The following is a 27,859-nucleotide window of genomic DNA, read 5'->3' as shown; positions in this document are numbered from 1 at the left end:
ACTGACCCTGCACCCACTACTGTGTCCTGACCCCACTGACCCTGCTCCCACTACTGTGTCCTTACCACACTGACCCTGCACCCACTACTGTGCCCTGACCCCACTGACCCTGCACCCACTACTGTGTCCTGACCCCACTGACCCTGCACCCACTACTGTGTCCTGACCCCACTGACCCTGCACCCACTACTGTGTCCTGACCCCACTGACCCTGCACCCACTACTGTGTCCTGACCCCACTGACCCTGCTCCCACTACTGTGTCCTGACCCCACTGACCCTGCACCCACTACTGTGTCCTGACCCCACTGACCCTGCACCCACTACTGTGTCCTGACCCCACTGACCCTGCACCCACTACTGTGTCCTTACCCCACTGACCCTGCTCCCACTACTGTGTCCTTACACCACTGACCCTGCACCCACTACTGTCTCCTTACCCCACTGACCCTGCACCCACTGCTGTGTCCTTACACCACTGACCCTGCACCCACTACTGTGTCCTTACCCCACTGACCCTGCACCCACTGCTCCCACTACTGTGTCCTTACCCCACTGACCCTGCACCCACTACTGTGTCCTGACCCCACTGATCCTGCACCCACTACTGTGTCCTTACCCCACTGACCCTGCACCCACTGCTCCCACTACTGTGTCCTTACCCCACTGACCCTGCACCCACTGCTCCCACTACTGTGTCCTGATCCCACTGATCCTGCACCCACTACTGTGTCCTTACCCCACTGACCCTGCACCCACTGCTTACTACTCTCACTACTGTGTCCTTACCCCACTGACCCTGCACCCACTGCTCTCACTACTGTGTCCTTACCCCACTGACCCTGCACCCACTACTGTGTCCTGATCCCACTGATCCTGCACCCACTACTGTGTCCTTACCCCACTGACCCTGCACCCACTGCTTACTACTCTCACTACTGTGTCCTTACCCCACTGACCCTGCACCCACTGCTCTCACTACTGTGTCCTTACCCCACTGACCCTGCACCCACTGCTCCCACTACTGTGTCCTGATCCCACTGATCCTGCACCCACTACTGTGTCCTTACCCCACTGACCCTGCACCCACTGCTTACTACTCTCACTACTGTGTCCTTACCCCACTGACCCTGCACCCACTGCTCCCACTACTGTGTCCTGATCCCACTGATCCTGCACCCACTACTGTGTCCTTACCCCACTGACCCTGCACCCACTACTGTGTCCTTACCCCACTGATCCTGCACCCACTACTGTGTCCTTACCCCACTGACCCTGCACCCACTGCTTACTACTCTCACTACTGTGTCCTTACCCCACTGACCCTGCACCCACTGCTCTCACTACTGTGTCCTTACCCCACTGACCCTGCACCCACTGCTCCCACTACTGTGTCCTGATCCCACTGATCCTGCACCCACTACTGTGTCCTTACCCCACTGACCCTGCACCCACTACTGTGTCCTGATCCCACTGATCCTGCACCCACTACTGTGTCCTTACCCCACTGACCCTGCACCCACTGCTTACTACTCTCACTACTGTGTCCTTACCCCACTGACCCTGCACCCACTGCTCTCACTACTGTGTCCTTACCCCACTGACCCTGCACCCACTGCTCTCACTACTGTGTCCTTACCCCACTGACCCTGCACCCACTGCTCCCACTACTGTGTCCTTACCCCACTGACCCTGCACCCACTGCTCCCACTACTGTGTCCTTACCCCACTGACCCTGCACCCACTGCTCCCACTACTGTGGTTTTACCCAAAGCCCTGCACTCTATACTGTTCCCTTACCCCCATCTCTGCACCCACTACTGTATGCTTATTCCCTTATTATGCTTATTCCCTGCACCCAATACTGTATCCTTACCCCACTAATGTGTCCTTACCCCTAACCCTGCACTCTATACTGTACGCTTACACCCTAACTATGCACCATTGCTGAAAGTATGGCGGTACGGCGTACCTGTAAGTAAATCCCAGCAGGTACGCCGTACCGCCACCTTGCAGACACTTGGTGTTGCAGTGAGGAGAGCGCAGCATGCGCCTCTCCTCTCCTGTCTGCCCAAGTCCCGTCCGGCGGCGGCAGCGTGCACTGAGCCGGTTCGTGAGCTAATCAGAGCTTGTGGACTGGCAGCCAATCAGGAGCCGCTGCTGCCGGACCACGAGCCCTGATTGGCTCGAGGACTGGCGCCAGTTCTATGATACAGGAGAGAGACCGGACTGAGGGGAGGAGGAGCACGTACTGCGCTCTCCTCTCCCCAGCAGCAGAAGACAGTGCCAGCCCCAGGCAGCAGCAACAACGGTAAGTTGCACTGTGGGGGCGTATCTGGCACTGTGGGGTCATTGTGTATCTGGCACTGTGGGGTCAGTGTGTATCTGGCACTGTGGGGTCATTGTGTATCTGGCACTGTGGGGTCATTGTGTATCTGGCACTGTGGGGTCAGTGTGTATCTGGCACTGTGGGGTCAGTGTGTATCTGGCACTGTGGGGTCAGTGTGTATCTGGCACTGGTGGGTCAGTGTGTATCTGGCACTGGTGGGTCAGTGTGTATCTGGCACTGGTGGGTCAGTGTGTATCTGGCACTGTGGGGTCAGTGTGTATCTGGCACTGGTGGGTCAGTGTGTATCTGGCACTGGTGGGTCAGTGTGTATCTGGCACTGGTGGGTCAGTGTGTATCTGGCACTGGTGGGTCAGTGTGTATCTGGCACTGGTGGGTCAGTGTGTATCTGGCACTGGTGGGTCAGTGTGTATCTGGCACTGGTGGGTCAGTGTGTATCTGGCACTGGTGGGTCAGTGTGTATCTGGCACTGGTGGGTCAGTGTGTATCTGGCACTGGTGGGTCAGTGTGTATCTGGCACTGGTGGGTCAGTGTGTATCTGGCACTGGTGGGTCAGTGTGTATCTGGCACTGGTGGGTCAGTGTGTATCTGGCACTGGTGGGTCATTGTGTATCTGGCACTCTGGGGGGCATATCTGGCACTCTGGGGGGCATATCTGGCACTCTGGGGGGCATATCTGGCACTCTGGGGGGCATATCTGGCACTCTGGGGGGCATATCTGGCACTCTGGGGGGCATATCTGGCACTCTGGGGGGCATATCTGGCACTCTGGGGGGGCATCTGTGTATCTGGCACTCTGGGGACATATCTGGCACTGTGGGGTCATATGTATATCTGGCGCAGTGGGGGCATATCTGGCACTGTGTGGGCATACGTGTATCTAACACTCTGGGGCAATGTGTATCTGACACTGTGGGGGCATATATGGCCTCCTGTAAGTCTACCTACAAAAATGTTTGCAATAAAAAAAATACAGTTGTACTTTTGCAATTATTTGCCTAAGGGATTTCAAAATCATTCCAGGTACCCCCAGGCGGCACTATAAAGGCACTACAAGGTGACGGAGCTGCATAATAGCACCATGCTATAACCATTGACGCTTCTGATGTCAGATGTCACCTTCCCGCCCCCGCTGACAGTGCTCACCAATGACAATGTCACCTTCTCCCCCCACAGACAGCAATTCCCAGCATCCAGGTGTCCATGATCCCCCCACCCTCTGACAGTAATCCCTCCCCACCCTCCATAAATAATCACTCGGCATCCAGTATGCAGCTATTTTTTTATTACTTTTTTTTCCATTTTAGGTTTTATATAAAATATTATACCAAAATAAAAGAGAAGCGAAAACACATGTGGAACAGAAATGTAACCCCTTCAGCGCCGAGTGTGCGAGACACGGGCTCCGTTATAGCACAAGGCAGGATAGTAAGATTGGGGACCGTCCTGTCGGCAACACAAACTACTGACAGTCAAAGCTACAAGCGACCGAACATATTCATGGTCTCATCTCTCTGTTACGCCTGTTGTACTAACATGTCGTTACTAGAACCGATATGTTTAGATGGATAGGTTTCCCTTTGGTAGTTTTATCAATGACAAATTCTAGGATTCTCTGCTGGCCATTGGCCAGCCACTGGCTTGCAAAGGATCATGGGAGTAGCGAGAGAAACCAGGGGATTTACTAAAGCTTCTAACGCTGAAAACTGCTGTTGCCCATAGCAACCAATTAGAATCATTTTGTAGAATGCAATGACGGATAAAATCTGACCGGTTGCTACGGGCAACTCCCCCACTTTTTATTTCTCAAAGCTTTATTAAATCTACCTCCTTGTGTTCTTTGGTAGAGCGATGGTTGCCATCAGTAGCGGACCTGTTCTGCACCTTGGTGATGAGATTGTACGCGAGGCACTGTGACGGTAATAAGAGGCACCAACCTTTACGGCTTCAATAACGGACGAGAGTAGCAAATACGACTAATAAATACTATTTACAAAGCGGGAGGGACAGGTAAGTGGCTACGTGGAGAGGACTGGGGCAGAGAACCACTTGGATTATTAAGAAACATAATTTAATGGACTACGGTGAGAGAGGATCCCATACAAGAATAATCTGATTAGACACGGAGCCGGGGAGGGGTTGGATGATGGGACAATAATGTCCTATTATATAAGATATAAGGCACTACAGACACAGCAAATGGGCTGAGAATGGGGGATTAGGGCTCTCCAGCTGTTGTAGAACTACAAGTCCCAGCAGGACTTGTGACATGGAGTTGCACAATATCTATAGCAGGCCACAGATTGGCTAAACTTGGATCAAGTCTTCAAAATCAATTTGTATATAAATTCTCCTCTTTAAACTGCAGATTAATGGTTGGGGGAAGATTTCCCTTTTATATTTAACCTTTTCCCTTCCTGTCTGCTACACATTCCTGGCTCATCTAGAATTGAAAGAGTTAACATTCCATAAATAGGTCCATTTCCTGTCCCAAATGTTCTCATCTTAGGATGCGTGATCTGGCAGTGGTCTGCAGGAGAAGGGTCTCAGCCCCTTATCAGGTCCCATTTCACTGCCAGTCGTATCTCAAGGGGTTAAAGCCCATGTCTTAATATTAACGTTTCCATATCTGTCCCAATTCAAACAGGAAAAGTTAGATGGTTCCTCTGCTAGACGTCCATGAAATCCGGCCGATACGTTCCACAGAATCTTCCTCGCTTCTATCATCGCTCATTTGCCAATATCAAGTCTAGAGTCCCAGCCTCCTCCGCCTGATAAGGGCGGCATAGTCCGAGGGGCGGTCTCTGTCTGGGAACTTGAGGGGTGGCTGTGTCAGTTTGGGAAATGGGGTTCAGGGGGAAGGGGATGTGGAGAAAATATACCATTAGGAAGTTGTGTTTACTCTGTCCAGTTCTATTATTTTCGTCGTCTCATTTTGTCCAAAATCCGAGCTGAACCTGGAAACAGAAAAAGCAAAAGGGCAATAATTACACCTGGTTAGTAATGTCGTGCAGAGGATAAATAAGAAAAACAATCCTTTCCTCACATCCACAGAACACTGAATATCCTTTACCAATCAGCGCCTAATTCTTTCCATTCTCTCTCCAACCAAGTATTGTATTACCTGCGTCCTCACCTCTCCCACTAAGCACTGTATTACCTGCGTCCTCACCTCTCCTGTACTGCACCTCTCCCACTAAGCTCTGTGTTACCTGCGTCCTCACCCCTCCTGTACTGCACCTCTCCCACTAAGCACTGTATTACCTGCGTCCTCACCCCTGCTGTACTGCACGTCTCCCACTAAGCACTGTATTACCTGCGTCCTCACCCCTGCTGTACGGCACCTCTCCCACTAAGCACTGTATTACCTGCGTCCTCGCCCCTCCTGTACCGCACCTCTCCCACTAAGCATTGTATTACCTGCGTCCTCACCCCTGGTATACTGCACCTCTCCCACTAAGCACTGTATTACCTGCGTCCTCACCCCTCCTGTACTGCACCTCTCCCACTAAGCACTGTATTACCTGCGTCCTCACCCCTCCTGTACCGCACCTCTCCCACTAAGCACTGTATTACCTGCGTCCTCACCCCTCCTGTACCGCACCTCTCCCACTAAGCTCTGTGTTACCTGCGTCCTCACCCCTCCTGTACCGCACCTCTCCCACTAAGCATTGTATTACCTGCGTCCTCACCCCTCCTGTACCGCACCTCTCCCACTAAGCTCTGTGTTACCTGCGTCCTCACCCCTCCTGTACCGCACCTCTCCCACTAAGCTCTGTGTTACCTGCGTCCTCACCCCTGGTATACTGCACCTCTCCCACTAAGCATTGTATTACCTGCGTCCTCACCCCTCCTGTACCGCACCTCTCCCACTAAGCTCTGTGTTACCTGCGTCCTCACCCCTGGTATACTGCACCTCTCCCACTAAGCATTGTATTACCTGCGTCCTCACCCCTGGTATACTGCACCTCTCCCACTAAGCACTGTATTACCTGCGTCCTCACCTCTCCTGTACTGCACCTCTCCCACTAAGCTCTGTGTTACCTGCGTCCTCACCCCTCCTGTACTGCACCTCTCCCACTAAGCACTGTATTACCTGCGTCCTCACCCCTGCTGTACTGCACGTCTCCCACTAAGCACTGTATTACCTGCGTCCTCACCCCTGCTGTACGGCACCTCTCCCACTAAGCACTGTATTACCTGCGTCCTCGCCCCTCCTGTACCGCACCTCTCCCACTAAGCATTGTATTACCTGCGTCCTCACCCCTGGTATACTGCACCTCTCCCACTAAGCACTGTATTACCTGCGTCCTCACCCCTCCTGTACTGCACCTCTCCCACTAAGCACTGTATTACCTGCGTCCTCACCCCTCCTGTACCGCACCTCTCCCACTAAGCACTGTATTACCTGCGTCCTCACCCCTCCTGTACCGCACCTCTCCCACTAAGCTCTGTGTTACCTGCGTCCTCACCCCTCCTGTACCGCACCTCTCCCACTAAGCATTGTATTACCTGCGTCCTCACCCCTCCTGTACCGCACCTCTCCCACTAAGCTCTGTGTTACCTGCGTCCTCACCCCTCCTGTACCGCACCTCTCCCACTAAGCTCTGTGTTACCTGCGTCCTCACCCCTGGTATACTGCACCTCTCCCACTAAGCATTGTATTACCTGCGTCCTCACCCCTCCTGTACCGCACCTCTCCCACTAAGCTCTGTGTTACCTGCGTCCTCACCCCTGGTATACTGCACCTCTCCCACTAAGCATTGTATTACCTGCGTCCTCACCCCTGGTATACTGCACCTCTCCCACTAAGCACTGTATTACCTGCGTCCTCACCCCTCCTGTACTGCACCTCTCCCACTAAGCACTGTATTACCTGCGTCCTCACCCCTCCTGTACCGCACCTCTCCCACTAAGCACTGTATTACCTGCGTCCTCACCCCTCCTGTACCGCACCTCTCCCACTAAGCTCTGTGTTACCTGCGTCCTCACCCCTGGTATACTGCACCTCTCCCACTAAGCATTGTATTACCTGCGTCCTCACCCCTGGTATACTGCACCTCTCCCACTAAGCACTGTATTACCTGCGTCCTCACCCCTCCTGTACCGCACCTCTCCCACTAAGCTCTGTATTACCTGCGTCTTCACCCCTGCTGTACTGCACCTCTCCCACTAAGCACTGTATTACCTGCGTCCTCACCCTCCTGTACCGCACCTCTCCCACTAAGCACTGTATTACCTGCATCCTCACCCCTCCTGTACCGCACCTCTCCCACTAAGCTCTGTGTTACCTGCGTCCTCACCCCTGGTATACTGCACCTCTCCCACTAAGCTCTGTGTTACCTGCGTCCTCACCCCTGCTGTACTGCACCTCTCCCACTAAGCACTGTATTACCTGCGTCCTCACCCCTCCCACTAAGCACTGTATTACCTGCGTCCTCACCCTCCTGTACCGCACCTCTCCCACTAAGCACTGTATTACCTGCGTCCTCACCCTCCTGTACCGCACCTCTCCCACTAAGCACTGTATTACCTGCGTCCTCACCCTCCTGTACCGCACCTCTCCCACTAAGCACTGTATTACCTGCGTCCTCACCCCTGCTGTACCGCACCTCTCCCACTAAGCACTGTATTACCTCCGTCCTCACCCTCCTGTACCGCACCTCTCCCACTAAGCACTGTATTACCTGCGTCCTCACCGCTCCTGTACCGCACCTCTCCCACTAAGCTCTGTGTTACCTGCGTCCTCACCCCTGGTATACTGCACCTCTCCCACTAAGCACTGTATTACCTGCGTCCTCACCCCTCCTGTACCGCACCTCTCCCACTAAGGACTGTGTTACCTGCGTCCTCACCCCTCCTGTACTGCACCTCTCCCACTAAGCTCTGTGTTACCTGCGTCCTCACCCCTCCCACTAAGCACTGTATTACCTGCGTCCTCACCCCTCCTGTACCGCACCTCTCCCACTAAGCTCTGTATTACCTGCGTCCTCACCCCTCCCACTAAGCACTGTATTACCTGCGTCCTCACCCCTCCTGTACCGCACCTCTCCCACTAAGCACTGTATTACCTGCGTCCTCACCCCTCCTGTACCGCACCTCTCCCACTAAGCACTGTATTACATGCGTCCTCACCCCTCCTGTACCGCACCTCTCCCACTAAGCACTGTATTACCTGCGTCCTCACCCCTCCTGTACCGCACCTCTCCCACTAAGCACTGTATTACCTGCGTCCTCACCCCTCCTGTACCGCACCTCTCCCACTAAGCACTGTATTACCTGCGTCCTCACCGCTCCTGTACCGCACCTCTCCCACTAAGGACTGTGTTACCTGCGTCCTCACCCCTGGTATACTGCACCTCTCCCACTAAGCACTGTATTACCTGCGTCCTCACCCCTCCTGTACCGCACCTCTCCCACTAAGCTCTGTATTACCTGCGTCTTCACCCCTGCTGTACTGCACCTCTCCCACTAAGCACTGTATTACCTGCGTCCTCACCCCTGGTATACTGCACCTCTCCCACTAAGCACTGTATTACCTGCGTCCTCACCTCTCCTGTACCGCACCTCTCCCACTAAGCACTGTATTACCTGCGTCCTTACCCCTGCTGTACCGCACCTCTCCCACTAAGCACTGTATTACCTGCGTCCTCACCCCTCCCACTAAGCACTGTATTACCTGCGTCCTCACCCCTCCTGTACCGCACCTCTCCCACTAAGCACTGTATTACCTGCGTCCTTACCCCTGCTGTACTGCACCTCTCCCACTAAGCACTGTATTACCTGCGTCCTCACCCCTGCTGTACCGCACCTCTCCCACTAAGCACTGTATTACCTGCGTCCTCACCCCTCCCACTAAGCACTGTATTACCTGCGTCCTCACCCCTCCTGTACCGCACCTCTCCCACTAAGCACTATATTACATGCGTCCTCACCCCTCCTGTACCGCACCTCTCCCACTAAGCACTGTATTACCTGCGTCCTCACCCCTCCTGTACCGCACCTCTCCCACTAAGCACTGTATTACCTGCGTCCTCACCCCTGCTGTACCGCACCTCTCCCACTAAGCACTGTATTACCTGCGTCCTCACCGCTCCTGTACCGCACCTCTCCCACTAAGCTCTGTGTTACCTGCGTCCTCACCCCTCCTGTACCGCACCTCTCCCACTAAGCTCTGCGTTACCTGCGTCCTCACCCCTGCTGTACCGCACCTCTCCCACTAAGCACTGTATTACCTGCGTCCTCACCCCTCCTGTACCGCACCTCTCCCACTAAGCACTGTATTACCTGCGTCCTCACCCCTCCTGTACTGCACCTCTCCCACTAAGCACTGTATTACCTGCGTCCTCACCCCTCCTGTACTGCACCTCTCCCACTAAGCACTATATTACATGCGTCCTCACCCCTCCTGTACCGCACCTCTCCCACTAAGCACTATATTACATGCGTCCTCACCCCTCCTGTACCGCACCTCTCCCACTAAGCACTGTATTACCTGCGTCCTCACCCCTCCTGTACCGCACCTCTCCCACTAAGCTCTGTGTTACCTGCGTCCTCACCCCTGGTATACTGCACCTCTCCCACTAAGCTCTGTGTTACCTGCGTCCTCACCCCTGCTGTACTGCACCTCTCCCACTAAGCACTGTATTACCTGCGTCCTCACCCCTCCTGTACCGCACCTCTCCCACTAAGGACTGTGTTACCTGCGTCCTCACCCCTGGTATACTGCACCTCTCCCACTAAGCACTGTATTACCTGCGTCCTCACCCCTCCTGTACCGCACCTCTCCCACTAAGCTCTGTATTACCTGCGTCTTCACCCCTGCTGTACTGCACCTCTCCCACTAAGCACTGTATTACCTGCGTCCTCACCCCTCCTGTACCGCACCTCTCCCACTAAGCACTGTATTACCTGCGTCCTCACCCCTGCTGTACGGCACCTCTCCCACTAAGCACTGTATTACCTGCGTCCTCGCCCCTCCTGTACCGCACCTCTCCCACTAAGCACTGTATTACCTGCGTCCTCACCCCTCCTGTACCGCACCTCTCCCACTAAGCTCTGTGTTACCTGCGTCCTCACCGCTCCTGTACCGCACCTCTCCCACTAAGCATTGTATTACCTGCGTCCTCACCCCTCCTGTACCGCACCTCTCCCACTAAGCTCTGTGTTACCTGCGTCCTCACCCCTCCTGTACCGCACCTCTCCCACTAAGCTCTGTGTTACCTGCGTCCTCACCCCTGGTATACTGCACCTCTCCCACTAAGCATTGTATTACCTGCGTCCTCACCCCTCCTGTACCGCACCTCTCCCACTAAGCTCTGTGTTACCTGCGTCCTCACCCCTGGTATACTGCACCTCTCCCACTAAGCATTGTATTACCTGCGTCCTCACCCCTGGTATACTGCACCTCTCCCACTAAGCACTGTATTACCTGCGTCCTCACCTCTCCTGTACTGCACCTCTCCCACTAAGCTCTGTGTTACCTGCGTCCTCACCCCTCCTGTACTGCACCTCTCCCACTAAGCACTGTATTACCTGCGTCCTCACCCCTGCTGTACTGCACGTCTCCCACTAAGCACTGTATTACCTGCGTCCTCACCCCTGCTGTACGGCACCTCTCCCACTAAGCACTGTATTACCTGCGTCCTCGCCCCTCCTGTACCGCACCTCTCCCACTAAGCATTGTATTACCTGCGTCCTCACCCCTGGTATACTGCACCTCTCCCACTAAGCACTGTATTACCTGCGTCCTCACCCCTCCTGTACTGCACCTCTCCCACTAAGCACTGTATTACCTGCGTCCTCACCCCTCCTGTACCGCACCTCTCCCACTAAGCACTGTATTACCTGCGTCCTCACCCCTCCTGTACCGCACCTCTCCCACTAAGCTCTGTGTTACCTGCGTCCTCACCCCTCCTGTACCGCACCTCTCCCACTAAGCATTGTATTACCTGCGTCCTCACCCCTCCTGTACCGCACCTCTCCCACTAAGCTCTGTGTTACCTGCGTCCTCACCCCTCCTGTACCGCACCTCTCCCACTAAGCTCTGTGTTACCTGCGTCCTCACCCCTGGTATACTGCACCTCTCCCACTAAGCATTGTATTACCTGCGTCCTCACCCCTCCTGTACCGCACCTCTCCCACTAAGCTCTGTGTTACCTGCGTCCTCACCCCTGGTATACTGCACCTCTCCCACTAAGCATTGTATTACCTGCGTCCTCACCCCTGGTATACTGCACCTCTCCCACTAAGCACTGTATTACCTGCGTCCTCACCCCTCCTGTACTGCACCTCTCCCACTAAGCACTGTATTACCTGCGTCCTCACCCCTCCTGTACCGCACCTCTCCCACTAAGCACTGTATTACCTGCGTCCTCACCCCTCCTGTACCGCACCTCTCCCACTAAGCTCTGTGTTACCTGCGTCCTCACCCCTGGTATACTGCACCTCTCCCACTAAGCATTGTATTACCTGCGTCCTCACCCCTGGTATACTGCACCTCTCCCACTAAGCACTGTATTACCTGCGTCCTCACCCCTCCTGTACCGCACCTCTCCCACTAAGCTCTGTATTACCTGCGTCTTCACCCCTGCTGTACTGCACCTCTCCCACTAAGCACTGTATTACCTGCGTCCTCACCCTCCTGTACCGCACCTCTCCCACTAAGCACTGTATTACCTGCATCCTCACCCCTCCTGTACCGCACCTCTCCCACTAAGCTCTGTGTTACCTGCGTCCTCACCCCTGGTATACTGCACCTCTCCCACTAAGCTCTGTGTTACCTGCGTCCTCACCCCTGCTGTACTGCACCTCTCCCACTAAGCACTGTATTACCTGCGTCCTCACCCCTCCCACTAAGCACTGTATTACCTGCGTCCTCACCCTCCTGTACCGCACCTCTCCCACTAAGCACTGTATTACCTGCGTCCTCACCCCTGCTGTACCGCACCTCTCCCACTAAGCACTGTATTACCTCCGTCCTCACCCTCCTGTACCGCACCTCTCCCACTAAGCACTGTATTACCTGCGTCCTCACCGCTCCTGTACCGCACCTCTCCCAGTAAGCTCTGTGTTACCTGCGTCCTCACCCCTGGTATACTGCACCTCTCCCACTAAGCACTGTATTACCTGCGTCCTCACCCCTCCTGTACCGCACCTCTCCCACTAAGGACTGTGTTACCTGCGTCCTCACCCCTCCTGTACTGCACCTCTCCCACTAAGCTCTGTGTTACCTGCGTCCTCACCCCTCCCACTAAGCACTGTATTACCTGCGTCCTCACCCCTCCTGTACCGCACCTCTCCCACTAAGCTCTGTATTACCTGCGTCCTCACCCCTCCCACTAAGCACTGTATTACCTGCGTCCTCACCCCTCCTGTACCGCACCTCTCCCACTAAGCACTGTATTACCTGCGTCCTCACCCCTCCTGTACCGCACCTCTCCCACTAAGCACTGTATTACATGCGTCCTCACCCCTCCTGTACCGCACCTCTCCCACTAAGCACTGTATTACCTGCGTCCTCACCCCTCCTGTACCGCACCTCTCCCACTAAGCACTGTATTACCTGCGTCCTCACCCCTCCTGTACCGCACCTCTCCCACTAAGCACTGTATTACCTGCGTCCTCACCGCTCCTGTACCGCACCTCTCCCACTAAGGACTGTGTTACCTGCGTCCTCACCCCTGGTATACTGCACCTCTCCCACTAAGCACTGTATTACCTGCGTCCTCACCCCTCCTGTACCGCACCTCTCCCACTAAGCTCTGTATTACCTGCGTCTTCACCCCTGCTGTACTGCACCTCTCCCACTAAGCACTGTATTACCTGCGTCCTCACCCCTGGTATACTGCACCTCTCCCACTAAGCACTGTATTACCTGCGTCCTCACCTCTCCTGTACCGCACCTCTCCCACTAAGCACTGTATTACCTGCGTCCTTACCCCTGCTGTACCGCACCTCTCCCACTATGCACTGTATTACCTGCGTCCTCACCCCTCCCACTAAGCACTGTATTACCTGCGTCCTCACCCCTCCTGTACCGCACCTCTCCCACTAAGCACTGTATTACCTGCGTCCTTACCCCTGCTGTACTGCACCTCTCCCACTAAGCACTGTATTACCTGCGTCCTCACCCCTGCTGTACCGCACCTCTCCCACTAAGCACTGTATTACCTGCGTCCTCACCCCTCCCACTAAGCACTGTATTACCTGCGTCCTCACCCCTCCTGTACCGCACCTCTCCCACTAAGCACTATATTACATGCGTCCTCACCCCTCCTGTACCGCACCTCTCCCACTAAGCACTGTATTACCTGCGTCCTCACCCCTCCTGTACCGCACCTCTCCCACTAAGCACTGTATTACCTGCGTCCTCACCCCTGCTGTACCGCACCTCTCCCACTAAGCACTGTATTACCTGCGTCCTCACCGCTCCTGTACCGCACCTCTCCCACTAAGCTCTGTGTTACCTGCGTCCTCACCCCTCCTGTACCGCACCTCTCCCACTAAGCTCTGTGTTACCTGCGTCCTCACCCCTGCTGTACCGCACCTCTCCCACTAAGCACTGTATTACCTGCGTCCTCACCCCTCCTGTACCGCACCTCTCCCACTAAGCACTGTATTACCTGCGTCCTCACCCCTCCTGTACTGCACCTCTCCCACTAAGCACTATATTACATGCGTCCTCACCCCTCCTGTACCGCACCTCTCCCACTAAGCACTATATTACATGCGTCCTCACCCCTCCTGTACCGCACCTCTCCCACTAAGCACTGTATTACCTGCGTCCTCACCCCTCCTGTACCGCACCTCTCCCACTAAGCTCTGTGTTACCTGCGTCCTCACCCCTGGTATACTGCACCTCTCCCACTAAGCTCTGTGTTACCTGCGTCCTCACCCCTGCTGTACTGCACCTCTCCCACTAAGCACTGTATTACCTGCGTCCTCACCCCTCCTGTACCGCACCTCTCCCACTAAGGACTGTGTTACCTGCGTCCTCACCCCTGGTATACTGCACCTCTCCCACTAAGCACTGTATTACCTGCGTCCTCACCCCTCCTGTACCGCACCTCTCCCACTAAGCTCTGTATTACCTGCGTCTTCACCCCTGCTGTACTGCACCTCTCCCACTAAGCACTGTATTACCTGCGTCCTCACCCCTCCTGTACCGCACCTCTCCCACTAAGCACTGTATTACCTGCGTCCTCACCCCTCCTGTACCGCACCTCTCCCACTAAGCTCTGTATTACCTGCGTCTTCACCCCTGCTGTACTGCACCTCTCCCACTAAGCACTGTATTACCTGCGTCCTCACCCCTCCTGTACCGCACCTCTCCCACTAAGCACTGTATTACATGCGTCCTCACCCCTCCTGTACCGCACCTCTCCCACTAAGCACTGTATTACCTGCGTCCTCACCCCTCCTGTACCGCACCTCTCCCAATAAGCACTGTATTACCTGCGTCCTCACCCCTGCTGTACCGCACCTCTCCCACTAAGCACTGTATTACCTGCGTCCTCACCGCTCCTGTACCGCACCTCTCCCACTAAGGACTGTGTTACCTGCGTCCTCACCCCTGGTATACTGCACCTCTCCCACTAAGCACTGTATTACCTGCGTCCTCACCCCTCCTGTACCGCACCTCTCCCACTAAGCTCTGTATTACCTGCGTCTTCACCCCTGCTGTACTGCACCTCTCCCACTAAACACTGTATTACCTGCGTCCTCACCCCTGCTGTACTGACCCTCTCCCACTAAGCACTGTATTACCTGCGTCTTCACCCCTGCTGTACTGCACCTCTCCCACTAAGCACTGTATTACCTGCGTCCTCACCCCTCCTGTACTGCACCTCTCCCACTAAGCACTGTATTACCTGCGTCCTCACCCCTCCCACTAAGCACTGTATTACCTGCGTCCTCACCCCTCCTGTACCGCACCTCTCCCACTAAGCACTATATTACATGCGTCCTCACCCCTCCTGTACCGCACCTCTCCCACTAAGCACTGTATTACCTGCGTCCTCACCCCTCCTGTACCGCACCTCTCCCACTAAGCACTGTATTACCTGCGTCCTCACCCCTGCTGTACCGCACCTCTCCCACTAAGCACTGTATTACCTGCGTCCTCACCGCTCCTGTACCGCACCTCTCCCACTAAGCACTGTATTACCTGCGTCCTCACCCCTCCTGTACCGCACCTCTCCCACTAAGCACTGTGTTACCTGCGTCCTCACCCCTCCTGTACCGCACCTCTCCCACTAAGCTCTGTATTACCTGCGTCCTCACCGCTCCTGTACCGCACTTCTCCCACTAAGCTCTGTGTTACCTGCGTCCTCACCCCTGGTATACTGCACCTCTCCCACTAAGCACTGTATTACCTGCGTCCTCACCCCTGCTGTACTGCACCTCTCCCACTAAGCACTGTATTACCTGCGTCCTCACCCCTCCTGTACCGCACCTCTCCCACTAAGCACTGTATTACCTGCGTCCTCACCGCTCCTGTACCGCACCTCTCCCACTAAGCTCTGTGTTACCTGCGTCCTCACCCCTCCTGTACCGCACCTCTCCCACTAAGCACTGTATTACCTGCGTCCTCACCGCTCCTGTACCGCACCTCTCCCACTAAGCTCTGTGTTACCTGCGTTCTCACCCCTCCTGTACTGCACCTCTCCCACTAAGCACTGTATTACCTGCGTCCTCACCCCTGCTGTACTGCACCTCTCCCACTAAGCACTGTATTACCTGCGTCCTCACCCCTCCTGTACCGCACCTCTCCCACTAAGCACTGTATTACCTGCGTCCTCACCGCTCCTCTACCGCACCTCTCCCACTAAGCACTGTATTACCTGCGTCCTCACCCCTCCTGTACCGCACCTCTCCCACTAAGCACTGTATTACCTGCGTCCTCACCCCTCCTGTACCGCACCTCTCCCACTAAGCACTGTATTACCTGCGTCCTCACCCCTCCTGTACCGCACCTCTCCCACTAAGCACTGTATTACCTGCGTCCTCACCCCTGGTATACTGCACCTCTCCCACTAAGCACTGTATTACCTGCGTCCTCACCCCTGCTGTACCGCACCTCTCCCACTAAGCTCTGTATTACCTGCGTCCTCACCCCTGCTGTACCGCACCTCTCCCACTAAGCACTGTATTACCTGCGTCCTCACCGCTCCTCTACCGCACCTCTCCCACTAAGCACTGTATTACCTGCGTCCTCACCCCTCCTGTACCGCACCTCTCCCACTAAGCACTGTATTACCTGCGTCCTCACCCCTGCTGTACTGCACCTCTCCCACTAAGCACTGTATTACCTGCGTCCTCACCCCTGCTGTACCGCACCTCTCCCACTAAGCACTGTATTACCTGCGTCCTCACCGCTCCTCTACCGCACCTCTCCCACTAAGCACTGTATTACCTGCGTCCTCACCCCTCCCTCCTGTACCGCACCTCTCCCACTAAGCACTGTATTACCTGCGTCCTCACCGCACCTCTCACACTAAGCTCTGTGTTACCTGCGTCCTCACCCCTGCTGTACCGCACCTCTCCCACTAAGCACTGTATTACCTGCGTCCTCACCGCACCTCTCCCACTAAGCTCTGTGTTACCTGCGTCCTCACCCCTCCTGTACCGCACCTCTCCCAATAAGCTGTGTTACCTGCGTCCACACCCCTGCTGTACTGCACCTCTCCCTCTAAGCACTGTATTACCTGCGTCCTCGCCCCTCCTGTACCGCACCTCTCCCACTAAGCACTGTATTACCTGCGTCCTCACCCCTCCTGTACCGCACCTCTCCCAATAAGCTCTGTGTTACCTGCGTCCACACCCCTCCTGTACCGCACTTCTCCCACTAAGCTCTGTGTTACCTGCGTCCTCACCCCTCCTGCACCGCACCTCTCCCACTAAGCACTGTATTACCTGCGTCCTCGCCCCTCCTGTACCGCACCTCTCCCACTAAGCACTGTATTACCTGCGTCCTCACCCCTCCTGTACCGCACCTCTCCCACTAAGCACTGTATTACCTGCGTCCTCACCCCTGCTGTACCGCACCTCTCCCAATAAGCTCTGTGTTACCTGCGTCCACACCCCTCCTGTACCGCACCTCTCCCACTAAGCTCTGTGTTACCTGCGTCCTCACCCCTCCTGTACCGCACCTCTCCCACTAAGCTCTGTATTACCTGCGTCCTCGCCCCTCCTGTACCGCACCTCTCCCACTAAGCACTGTATTACCTGCGTCCTCACCCCTCCTGTACCGCACCTCTCCCACTAAGCACTGTATTACCTGCGTCCTCGCCCCTCCAGTACCGCACCTCTCCCACTAAGCTCTGTGTTACCTGCGTCCTCACCCCTGGTATACTGCACCTCTCCCACTAAGCACTGTATTACCTGCGTCCTCACCCCTGCTGTACTGCACCTCTCCCACTAAGCACTGTATTACCTGCGTCCTCACCCCTCCTGTACCGCACCTCTCCCACTAAGCACTGTATTACCTGCGTCCTCACCCCTGCTGTACCGCACCTCTCCCACTAAGCACTGTATTACCTGCGTCCTCACCGCTCCTCTACCGCACCTCTCCCACTAAGCACTGTATTACCTGCGTCCTCACCCCTCCTGTACCGCACCTCTCCCACTAAGCACTGTATTACCTGCGTCCTCACCCCTGCTGTACCGCACCTCTCCCACTAAGCACTGTATTACCTGCGTCCTCACCGCACCTCTCCCACTAAGCTCTGTGTTACCTGCGTCCTCACCCCTCCTGTACCGCACCTCTCCCAATAAGCTCTGTGTTACCTGCGTCCACACCCCTGCTGTACTGCACCTCTCCCTCTAAGCACTGTATTACCTGCGTCCTCGCCCCTCCTGTACCGCACCTCTCCCACTAAGCACTGTATTACCTGCGTCCTCACCCCTCCTGTACCGCACCTCTCCCACTAAGCTCTGTGTTACCTGCGTCCTCACCCCTGGTATACTGCACCTCTCCCACTAAGCACTGTATTACCTGCGTCCTCCCCCTGCTGAACTGCACCTCTCCCTCTAAGCACTGTATTACCTGCGTCCTCACCCCTGCTGTACCGCACCTCTCCCACTAAGCACTGTATTACCTGCGTCCTCACCCCTGCTGTACCGCACCTCTCCCACTAAGCACTGTATTACCTGCGTCCTCACCCCTCCTGTACCGCACCTCTCCCACTAAGCACTGTATTACCTGCGTCCTCACCCCTGCTGTACCTCACCTCTCCCACTAAGCACTGTATTACCTGCGTCCTCACCCCTGCTGTACCGCACCTCTCCCACTAAGCACTGTATTACCTGCGTCCTCACCCCTCCTGTACCGCACCTCTCCCACTAAGGACTGTGTTACCTGCGTCCTCACCCCTGGTATACTGCACCTCTCCCACTAAGCACTGTATTACCTGCGTCCTCACCCCTGCTGTACAGCACCTCTCCCATGAAGCTCTGTGTTACCTGCACCCTCACCCCTGCAGAACTGCACCTCTCCCACTAAGCTCTGTGTTACCTGCACCCTCACCCCTGCTGTACTGCACCTCTCCCACTAAGCACTGTATTACCTGCGTCCTCACCCCTGCTGTACTGCACCTCTCCCACTAAGCTCTGTGTTACCTGCACCCTCACCCCTGCAGAACTGCACCTCTCCCACTAAGCTCTGTGTTACCTGCACCCTCACCCCTGCTGTACTGCACCTCTACCACTAAGCTCTATGTAGCCTGCATCTCTCACCTGTACTGCACCTCTACCACTAAGCACTATGTAGCCTGCATCTCTCACCTGTGCTGTACCTCTACCACTAAGCTCTATGTAGCCTGTATCTCTCACCTGTGCTGTACCTCTACCACTAAGCTCTATGTAGCCTGCATCTCTCACCGGTGCCGCACCTCTCCCACTAAGCTCTATGTAGCCTGCATCTCTCACCTGTACTGCACCTCTACCACTAAGCTCTATGTAGCCTGTATCTCTCACCTGTGCTGTACCTCTACCACTAAGCTCTATGTAGCCTGCATCTCTCAACTGTACTGCACCTCTACCACCACTAAGCTCTATGTAGCCTGCATCTCTCCGCTGTACTGCACCTCTACCACTAAGCTCTATGTAGCCTGCATCTCTCACCTGTACTGCACCTCTACCACTAAGCTCTATGTAGCCTGCATCTCTCACCTGTGCTGTACCTCTACCACTAAGCTCTATGTAGCCTGTATCTCTCACCTGTGCTGTACCTCTACCACTAAGCTCTATGTAGCCTGTATCTCTCACCTGTGCTGCACCTCTACCACTAAGCTCTATGTAGCCTGCATCTCTCACCTGTGCTGCACCTCTACCACTAAGCTCTATGTAGCCTGCATCCCTCACCCGTGCTGTACCTCTCCCACTAAGCTCTATGTAGCCTGCATCTCTCACCTGTGCTGTACCTCTACCACCACTAAGCTCTATGTAGCCTGCATCTCTCACCTGTACTGCACCTCTACCACTAAGCTCTATATAGCCTGCATCTCTCACCTGTGCTGTACCTCTACCACCAAGCTCTATGTAGCCTGCATCTCTCACCTGTGCCGCACCTCTACCACCAAGCTCTATGTAGCCTGCATCTCTCACCTGTGCCGCACCTCTACCACTAAGCTCTATGTAGCCTGCATCTCTCACCTGTACTGCACCTCTACCACTAAGCTCTATATAGCCTGCATCTCTCACCTGTACTGCACCTCTACCACTAAGCTCTATGTAGCCTGCATCTCTCACCTGTGCCGCACCTCTCCCACTAAGCTCTATGTAGCCTGCATCTCTCACCTGTACTGCACCTCTACCACTAAGCTCTATATAGCCTGCATCTCTCACCTGTGCCGCACCTCTCCCACTAAGCTCTATGTAGCCTGCATCTCTCACCTGTACTGCACCTCTACCACTAAGCTCTATATAGCCTGCATCTCTCACCTGTACTGCACCTCTACCACTAAGCTCTATGTAGCCTGCATCTCTCACCTGTACTGCACCTCTACCACTAAGCTCTATATAGCCTGCATCTCTCACCTGTGCCGCACCTCTCCCACTAAGCTCTATGTAGCCTGCATCTCTCACCTGTACTGCACCTCTACCACTAAGCTCTATATAGCCTGCATCTCTCACCTGTGCCGCACCTCTCCCACTAAGCTCTATGTAGCCTGCATCTCTCACCTGTACTGCACCTCTACCACTAAGCTCTATATAGCCTGCATCTCTCACCTGTACTGCACCTCTACCACTAAGCTCTATGTAGCCTGCATCCCTCACCTGTGCCGCACCTCTCCCACTAAGCTCTATGTAGCCTGCATCTCTCACCTGTGCTGTACCTCTACCACTAAGCTCTATGTAGCCTGCATCTCCCACCTGTGCCGCACCTCTCCCACTAAGCTCTATGTAGCCTGCATCTCTCACCTGTGCTGTACCTCTACCACTAAGCTCTATGTAGCCTGCATCTCTCACCTGTGCTGTACCTCTCCCACTAAGCTCTATGTAGCCTGCATCCCTCACCTGTGCCACACCTCTCCCACTAAGCTCTATGTAGCCTGCATCTCTCACCTGTGCCGCACCTCTCCCACTAAGCTCTATGTAGCCTGCATCTCTCACCTGTACTGCACCTCTACCACTAAGCTCTATGTAGCCTGCATCTCTCACCTGTGCTGCACCTCTACCACTAAGCTCTATGTAGCCTGCATCTCTCACCTGTGCTGTACCTCTACCACTAAGCTCTATGTAGCCTGCATCTCTCACCTGTACTGCACCTCTACCACTAAGCTCTATGTAGCCTGCATCTCTCACCTGTACTGCACCTCTACCACTAAGCTCTATATAGCCTGCATCTCTCACCTGTACTGCACCTCTACCACTAAGCTCTATGTAGCCTGCATCTCTCACCTGTACTGTACCTCTACCACTAAGCTCTATGTAGCCTGCATCTCTCACCTGTGCCGCACCTCTCCCACTAAGCTCTATGTAGCCTGCATCTCTCACCTGTACTGCACCTCTACCACTAAGCTCTATGTAGCCTGCATCTCTCACCTGTACTGCACCTCTACCACTAAGCTCTATGTAGCCTGCATCTCTCCCCTGTACTGCACCTCTACCACTAAGCTCTATGTAGCCTGCATCTCTCCCACTAAGCTCTATGTAGCATGCATCTCTCACCTGTACTGCACCTCTATCACTAAGCTCTATGTAGCCTGCATCTCTCACCTGTACTGCACCTCTACCACTAAGCTCTATGTAGCCTGCATCTCTCACCTGTGCTGTACCTCTACCACTAAGCTCTATGTAGCTTGCATCTCTCACCTGTGCTGTACCTCTACCACTAAGCTCTATGTAGCCTGCATCTCTCACCTGTACTGCACCTCTACCACTAAGCTCTATGTAGCCTGCATCTCTCACCTGTGCTGTACCTCTACCACTAAGCTCTATGTAGCCTGCATCTCTCACCTGTGCTGTACCTCTACCACTAAGCTCTATGTAGCCTGCATCTCTCACCTGTGCTGTACCTCTACCACTAAGCTCTATGTAGCCTGCATCTCTCACCTGTGCTGTACCTCTACCACTAAGCTCTATGTAGCCTGCATCTCTCACCTGTACTGTACCTCTACCACTAAGCTCTATGTAGCCTGCATCTCTCACCTGTGCTGTACCTCTACCACTAAGCTCTATGTAGCCTGCATCTCTCACCTGTGCTGTACCTCTACCACTAAGCTCTATGTAGCCTGCATCTCTCACCTGTGCTGTACCTCTACCACTAAGCTCTATGTAGCCTGCATCTCTCACCTGTACTGTACCTCTACCACTAAGCTCTATGTAGCCTGCATCTCTCACCTGTACTGTACCTCTCCCACTAAGCTCTATGTAACCTGCATCTCTCACCTGTACTGTACCTCTCCCACTAAGCTCTATGCAGCCTGCATCTCTCACCTGTACTGCACCTCTACCACTAAGCTCTATGTAGCCTGCATCTCTTACCTGTACTGCACCTCTACCACTAAGCTCTATGTAGCCTGCATCTCTCACCTGTACTGTACCTCTCCCACTAAGCTCTATGTAGCCTGCATCTCTCACCCGTGCTGTACCTCTCCCACTAAGCTCTATGTAGCCTGCATCTCTCACCCGTGCTGTACCTCTCCCACTAAGCTCTATGTAGCCTGCATCTCTCACCTGTGCCGCACCTCTCCCACTAAGCTCTATGTAGCCTGCATCTCTCACCTGTGCCGCACCTCTACCACTAAGCTCTATGTAGCTTGCATCTCTCACCTGTGCTGTACCTCTACCACTAAGCTCTATGTAGCCTGCATCTCTCACCTGTACTGCACCTCTACCACTAAGCTCTATGTAGCCTGCATCTCTCACCTGTGCTGTACCTCTACCACTAAGCTCTATGTAGCCTGCATCTCTCACCTGTGCTGTACCTCTACCACTAAGCTCTATGTAGCCTGCATCTCTCACCTGTGCTGTACCTCTACCACTAAGCTCTATGTAGCCTGCATCTCTCACCTGTGCTGTACCTCTACCACTAAGCTCTATGTAGCCTGCATCTCTCACCTGTGCTGTACCTCTACCACTAAGCTCTATGTAGCCTGCATCTCTCACCTGTACTGTACCTCTACCACTAAGCTCTATGTAGCCTGCATCTCTCACCTGTACTGTACCTCTCCCACTAAGCTCTATGTAACCTGCATCTCTCACCTGTACTGTACCTCTCCCACTAAGCTCTATGCAGCCTGCATCTCTCACCTGTACTGCACCTCTACCACTAAGCTCTATGTAGCCTGCATCTCTTACCTGTACTGCACCTCTACCACTAAGCTCTATGTAGCCTGCATCTCTCACCTGTACTGTACCTCTCCCACTAAGCTCTATGTAGCCTGCATCTCTCACCCGTGCTGTACCTCTCCCACTAAGCTCTATGTAGCCTGCATCTCTCACCCGAGCTGTACCTCTCCCACTAAGCTCTATGTAGCCTGCATCTCTCACCTGTGCCGCACCTCTCCCACTAAGCTCTATGTAGCCTGCATCTCTCACCTGTGCTGCACCTCTACCACTAAGCTCTATGTAGCCTGCATCTCTCCCACTAAGCTCTATGTAGCATGCATCTCTCACCTGTACTGCACCTCTATCACTAAGCTCTATGTAGCCTGCATCTCTCACCTGTACTGCACCTCTACCACTAAGCTCTATGTAGCCTGCATCTCTCACCTGTGCTGTACCTCTACCACTAAGCTCTATGTAGCTTGCATCTCTCACCTGTGCTGTACCTCTACCACTAAGCTCTATGTAGCCTGCATCTCTCACCTGTACTGCACCTCTACCACTAAGCTCTATGTAGCCTGCATCTCTCACCTGTGCTGTACCTCTACCACTAAGCTCTATGTAGCCTGCATCTCTCACCTGTGCTGTACCTCTACCACCACTAAGCTCTATGTAGCTTGCATCTCTCACCTGTACTGTACCTCTACCACTAAGCTCTATGTAGCCTGCATCTCTCACCTGTGCTGTACCTCTACCACTAAGCTCTATGTAGCCTGCATCTCTCACCTGTACTGTACCTCTCCCACTAAGCTCTATGTAACCTGCATCTCTCACCTGTACTGTACCTCTCCCACTAAGCTCTATGCAGCCTGCATCTCTCACCTGTACTGCACCTCTACCACTAAGCTCTATGTAGCCTGCATCTCTCACCTGTACTGCACCTCTACCACTAAGCTCTATGTAGCCTGCATCTCTCACCTGTGCTGTACCTCTCCCACTAAGCTCTATGTAGCCTGCATCTCTCACCTGTGCTGTACCTCTCCCACTAAGCTCTATGTAGCCTGCATCTCTCACCCGTGCTGTACCTCTACCACTAAGCTCTATGTAGCCTGCATCTCTCACCTGTACTGCACCTCTACCACTAAGCTCTATGTAGCCTGCATCTCTCACCTGTACTGCACTTCTACCACTAAGCTCTATGTAGCCTGCATCTCTCACCCGTGCTGTACCTCTCCCACTAAGCTCTATGTAGCCTGCATCTCTCACCTGTGCTGTACCTCTCCCACTAAGCTCTATGTAGCCTGCATCTCTCACCTGTACTGTACCTCTCCCACTAAGCTCTATGTAGCCTGCATCTCTCACCTGTGCCGCACCTCTACCACTAAGCTCTATTTAGCCTGCATCTCTCACCTGTACTGCACCTCTACCACCACTAAGCTCTATGTAGCCTGCATCTCTCACCTGTACTGCACCTCTACCACTAAGCTCTATGTAGCCTGCATCTCTCACCTGTGCCGCACCTCTCCCACTAAGCTCTATGTAGCCTGCATCTCTCACCTGTACTGCACCTCTACCACTAAGCTCTATGTAGCCTGCATCTCTCACCTGTACTGCACCTCTACCACTAAGCTCTATGTAGCCTGCATCTCTCCCCTGTACTGCACCTCTACCACTAAGCTCTATGTAGCCTGCATCTCTCCCACTAAGCTCTATGTAGCATGCATCTCTCACCTGTACTGCACCTCTATCACTAAGCTCTATGTAGCCTGCATCTCTCACCTGTACTGCACCTCTACCACTAAGCTCTATGTAGCCTGCATCTCTCACCTGTGCTGTACCTCTACCACTAAGCTCTATGTAGCTTGCATCTCTCACCTGTGCTGTACCTCTACCACTAAGCTCTATGTAGCCTGCATCTCTCACCTGTACTGCACCTCTACCACTAAGCTCTATGTAGCCTGCATCTCTCACCTGTGCTGTACCTCTACCACTAAGCTCTATGTAGCCTGCATCTCTCACCTGTGCTGTACCTCTACCACCACTAAGCTCTATGTAGCTTGCATCTCTCACCTGTACTGTACCTCTCCCACTAAGCTCTATGTAGCCTGCATCTCTCACCTGTGCTGTACCTCTCCCACTAAGCTCTATGTAGCCTGCATCTCTCACCTGTACTGTACCTCTCCCACTAAGCTCTATGTAGCCTGCATCTCTCACCTGTGCCGCACCTCTACCACTAAGCTCTATTTAGCCTGCCTCTCTCACCTGTACTGCACCTCTACCACCACTAAGCTCTATGTAGCCTGCATCTCTCACCTGTACTGCACCTCTACCACTAAGCTCTATGTAGCCTGCATCTCTCACCTGTGCCGCACCTCTACCACTAAGCTCTATGTAGCCTGCATCTCTCCCCTGTGCTGTACCTCTACCACTAAGCTCTATGTAGCCTGCATCTCTCACCTGTGCTGTACCTCTACCACTAAGCTCTATGTAGCCTGCATCTCTCCCCTGTGCTGTACCTCTACCACTAAGCTCTATGTAGCCTGCATCTCTCACCTGTACTGCACCTCTCCCACTAATCTCTATGTAGCCTGCATCCCTCACCTGTGCCGTACCTTTCCCACTAAGCTCTATGTAGCCTGCATCTCTCACCTGTGCCGCACCTCTCCCACTAAGCTCTATGTAGCCTGCATCTCTCACCTGTGCCGCACCTCTACCACTAAGCTCTATGTAGCCTGCATCTCTCACCTGTGCCGCACCTCTCCCACTAAGCTCTATGTAGCCTGCATCTCTCACCTGTGCTGTACCTCTACCACTAAGCTCTATGTAGCCTGCATCTCTCACCTGTGCCGCACCTCTCCCACTAAGCTCTATGTAGCCTGCATCTCTCACCTGTGCCGCACCTCTCCCACTAAGCTCTATGTAGCCTGCATCTCTCACCTGTGCTGTACCTCTACCACTAAGCTCTATGTAGCCTGCATCTCTCACCTGTACTGCACCTCTACCACCACTAAGCTCTATGTAGCCTGCATCTCTCACCTGTACTGCACCTCTACCACTAAGCTCTATGTAGCCTGCATCTCTCACCTGTGCCGCACCTCTACCACTAAGCTCTATGTAGCCTGCATCTCTCCCCTGTGCTGTACCTCTACCACTAAGCTCTATGTAGCCTGCATCTCTCACCTGTGCTGTACCTCTACCACTAAGCTCTATGTAGCCTGCATCTCTCACCTGTGCTGTACCTCTACCACTAAGCTCTATTTAGCCTGCATCTCTCACCTGTACTGCACCTCTACCACCACTAAGCTCTATGTAGCCTGCATCTCTCACCTGTGCCGCACCTCTCCCACTAAGCTCTATGTAGCCTGCATCTCTCACCTGTGCCGCACCTCTCCCACTAAGCTCTATGTAGCCTGCATCTCTCACCTGTGCCGCACCTCTCCCACTAAGCTCTATGTAGCCTGCATCTCTCACCTGTACTGCACCTCTACCACTAAGCTATGTAGCCTGTATCTCTCACCTGTGCTGCACCTCTACCACTAAGCTCTATGTAGCCTGTATCTCTCACCTGTACTGCACCTCTCCCACTAAGCTCTATGTAGCCTGTATCTCTCACCCGTACTGCACCTCTCCCACTAAGCTCTATGTAGCCTGCATCTCTCACCTGTGCCGCACCTCTCCCACTAAGCTCTATGTAGCCTGCATCTCTCACCTGTGCTGTACCTCTACCACTAAGCTCTATGTAGCCTGCATCTCTCACCTGTACTGTACCTCTCCCACTAAGCTCTATGTAGCCTGCATCTCTCACCTGTGCCACACCTCTCCCACTAAGCTCTATGTAGCCTGCATCTCACCTGTGCCGCACCTCTACCACTAAGCTCTATGTAGCCTGCATCTCTCACCTGTGCTGTACCTCTCCCACAAAGCTCTATGTAGCCTGCATCTCTCACCTGTACTGCACCTCTACCACTAAGCTCTATGTAGCCTGCATCCCTCACCCGTGCCGTACCTCTCCCACTAAGCTCTATGTAGCCTGCATCTCTCACCTGTGCCGCACCTCTCCCACTAAGCTCTATGTAGCCTGCATCTCTCACCTGTGCCGTACCTCTACCACTAAGCTCTATGTAGCCTGCATCTCTCACCTGTGCTGCACCTCTACCACTAAGCTCTATGTAGCCTGCATCTCTCACCTGTGCTGCACCTCTACCACTAAGCTCTATGTAGCCTGCATCTCTCACCTGTGCCACACCTCTCCCACTAAGCTCTATGTAGCCTGCATCTCTCACCTGTGCCACACCTCTCCCACTAAGCTCTATGTAGCCTGCATCTCTCACCTGTGCTGCACCTCTACCACTAAGCTCTATGTAGCCTGCATCTCTCACCTGTGCCGCACCTCTACCACTAAGCTCTATGTAGCCTGCATCTCTCACCTGTGCTGCACCTCTACCGCTAAGCTCTATGTAGCCTGCATCCCTCACCTGTGCCGCAGTGCACCGTCCCGGCTGCTGTCATTAGAAGGCATGTGTGATTTCTCCTGGGAGCGGCTGAGCTCCTCCAGTGCCGCCGCATGCTGCTGAGAGATCATTTCTGTGGCCCTCTCCCAGATGTCGCGGGTGTCCACGGTCACCGCGGAGCTATGGAGCTCTTCCCACCCATGATGTTCCTCGAAGATGAGGAGATTTCTGGACCGCACTAGGAGAGAACGTTGCCGTCAGTGACCGATCGATACACAGCTTGTAGGGTG

The 27,859-nt window shown here is 54.2% G+C and overlaps 1 protein-coding gene across 2 annotated transcripts in view; it reads right to left on the bottom strand.

Annotated features, from left to right (window-relative positions):
• Window positions 1-3,611: 3,611 nt before the first annotated feature.
• CREB3L2 (cAMP responsive element binding protein 3 like 2) overlaps window positions 3,612-27,859 on the bottom strand; it is a 115,083-nt gene continuing 90,835 nt past the window's right edge. For both annotated transcript variants that reach the window (XM_063928981.1, XM_063928982.1), the window contains exons 11-12: window positions 27,594-27,807; window positions 3,612-5,303 (exon numbers count right to left, since the gene is read on the bottom strand). In XM_063928981.1, the coding sequence (XP_063785051.1) occupies window positions 5,231-5,303; window positions 27,594-27,807 (287 nt within the window). In that variant the 3' untranslated portion in view covers window positions 3,612-5,230. The remainder of the gene's footprint in view (window positions 5,304-27,593; window positions 27,808-27,859) is intronic.

Source organism: Pseudophryne corroboree, chromosome 6 (assembly GCF_028390025.1).
Source record: "Pseudophryne corroboree isolate aPseCor3 chromosome 6, aPseCor3.hap2, whole genome shotgun sequence".
Lineage (NCBI taxonomy): Eukaryota > Metazoa > Chordata > Amphibia > Anura > Myobatrachidae > Pseudophryne > Pseudophryne corroboree.
The sequence above is the reverse complement of the archived record's forward strand: the minus strand, read 5'-3'. Positions and strand labels throughout refer to the sequence as shown.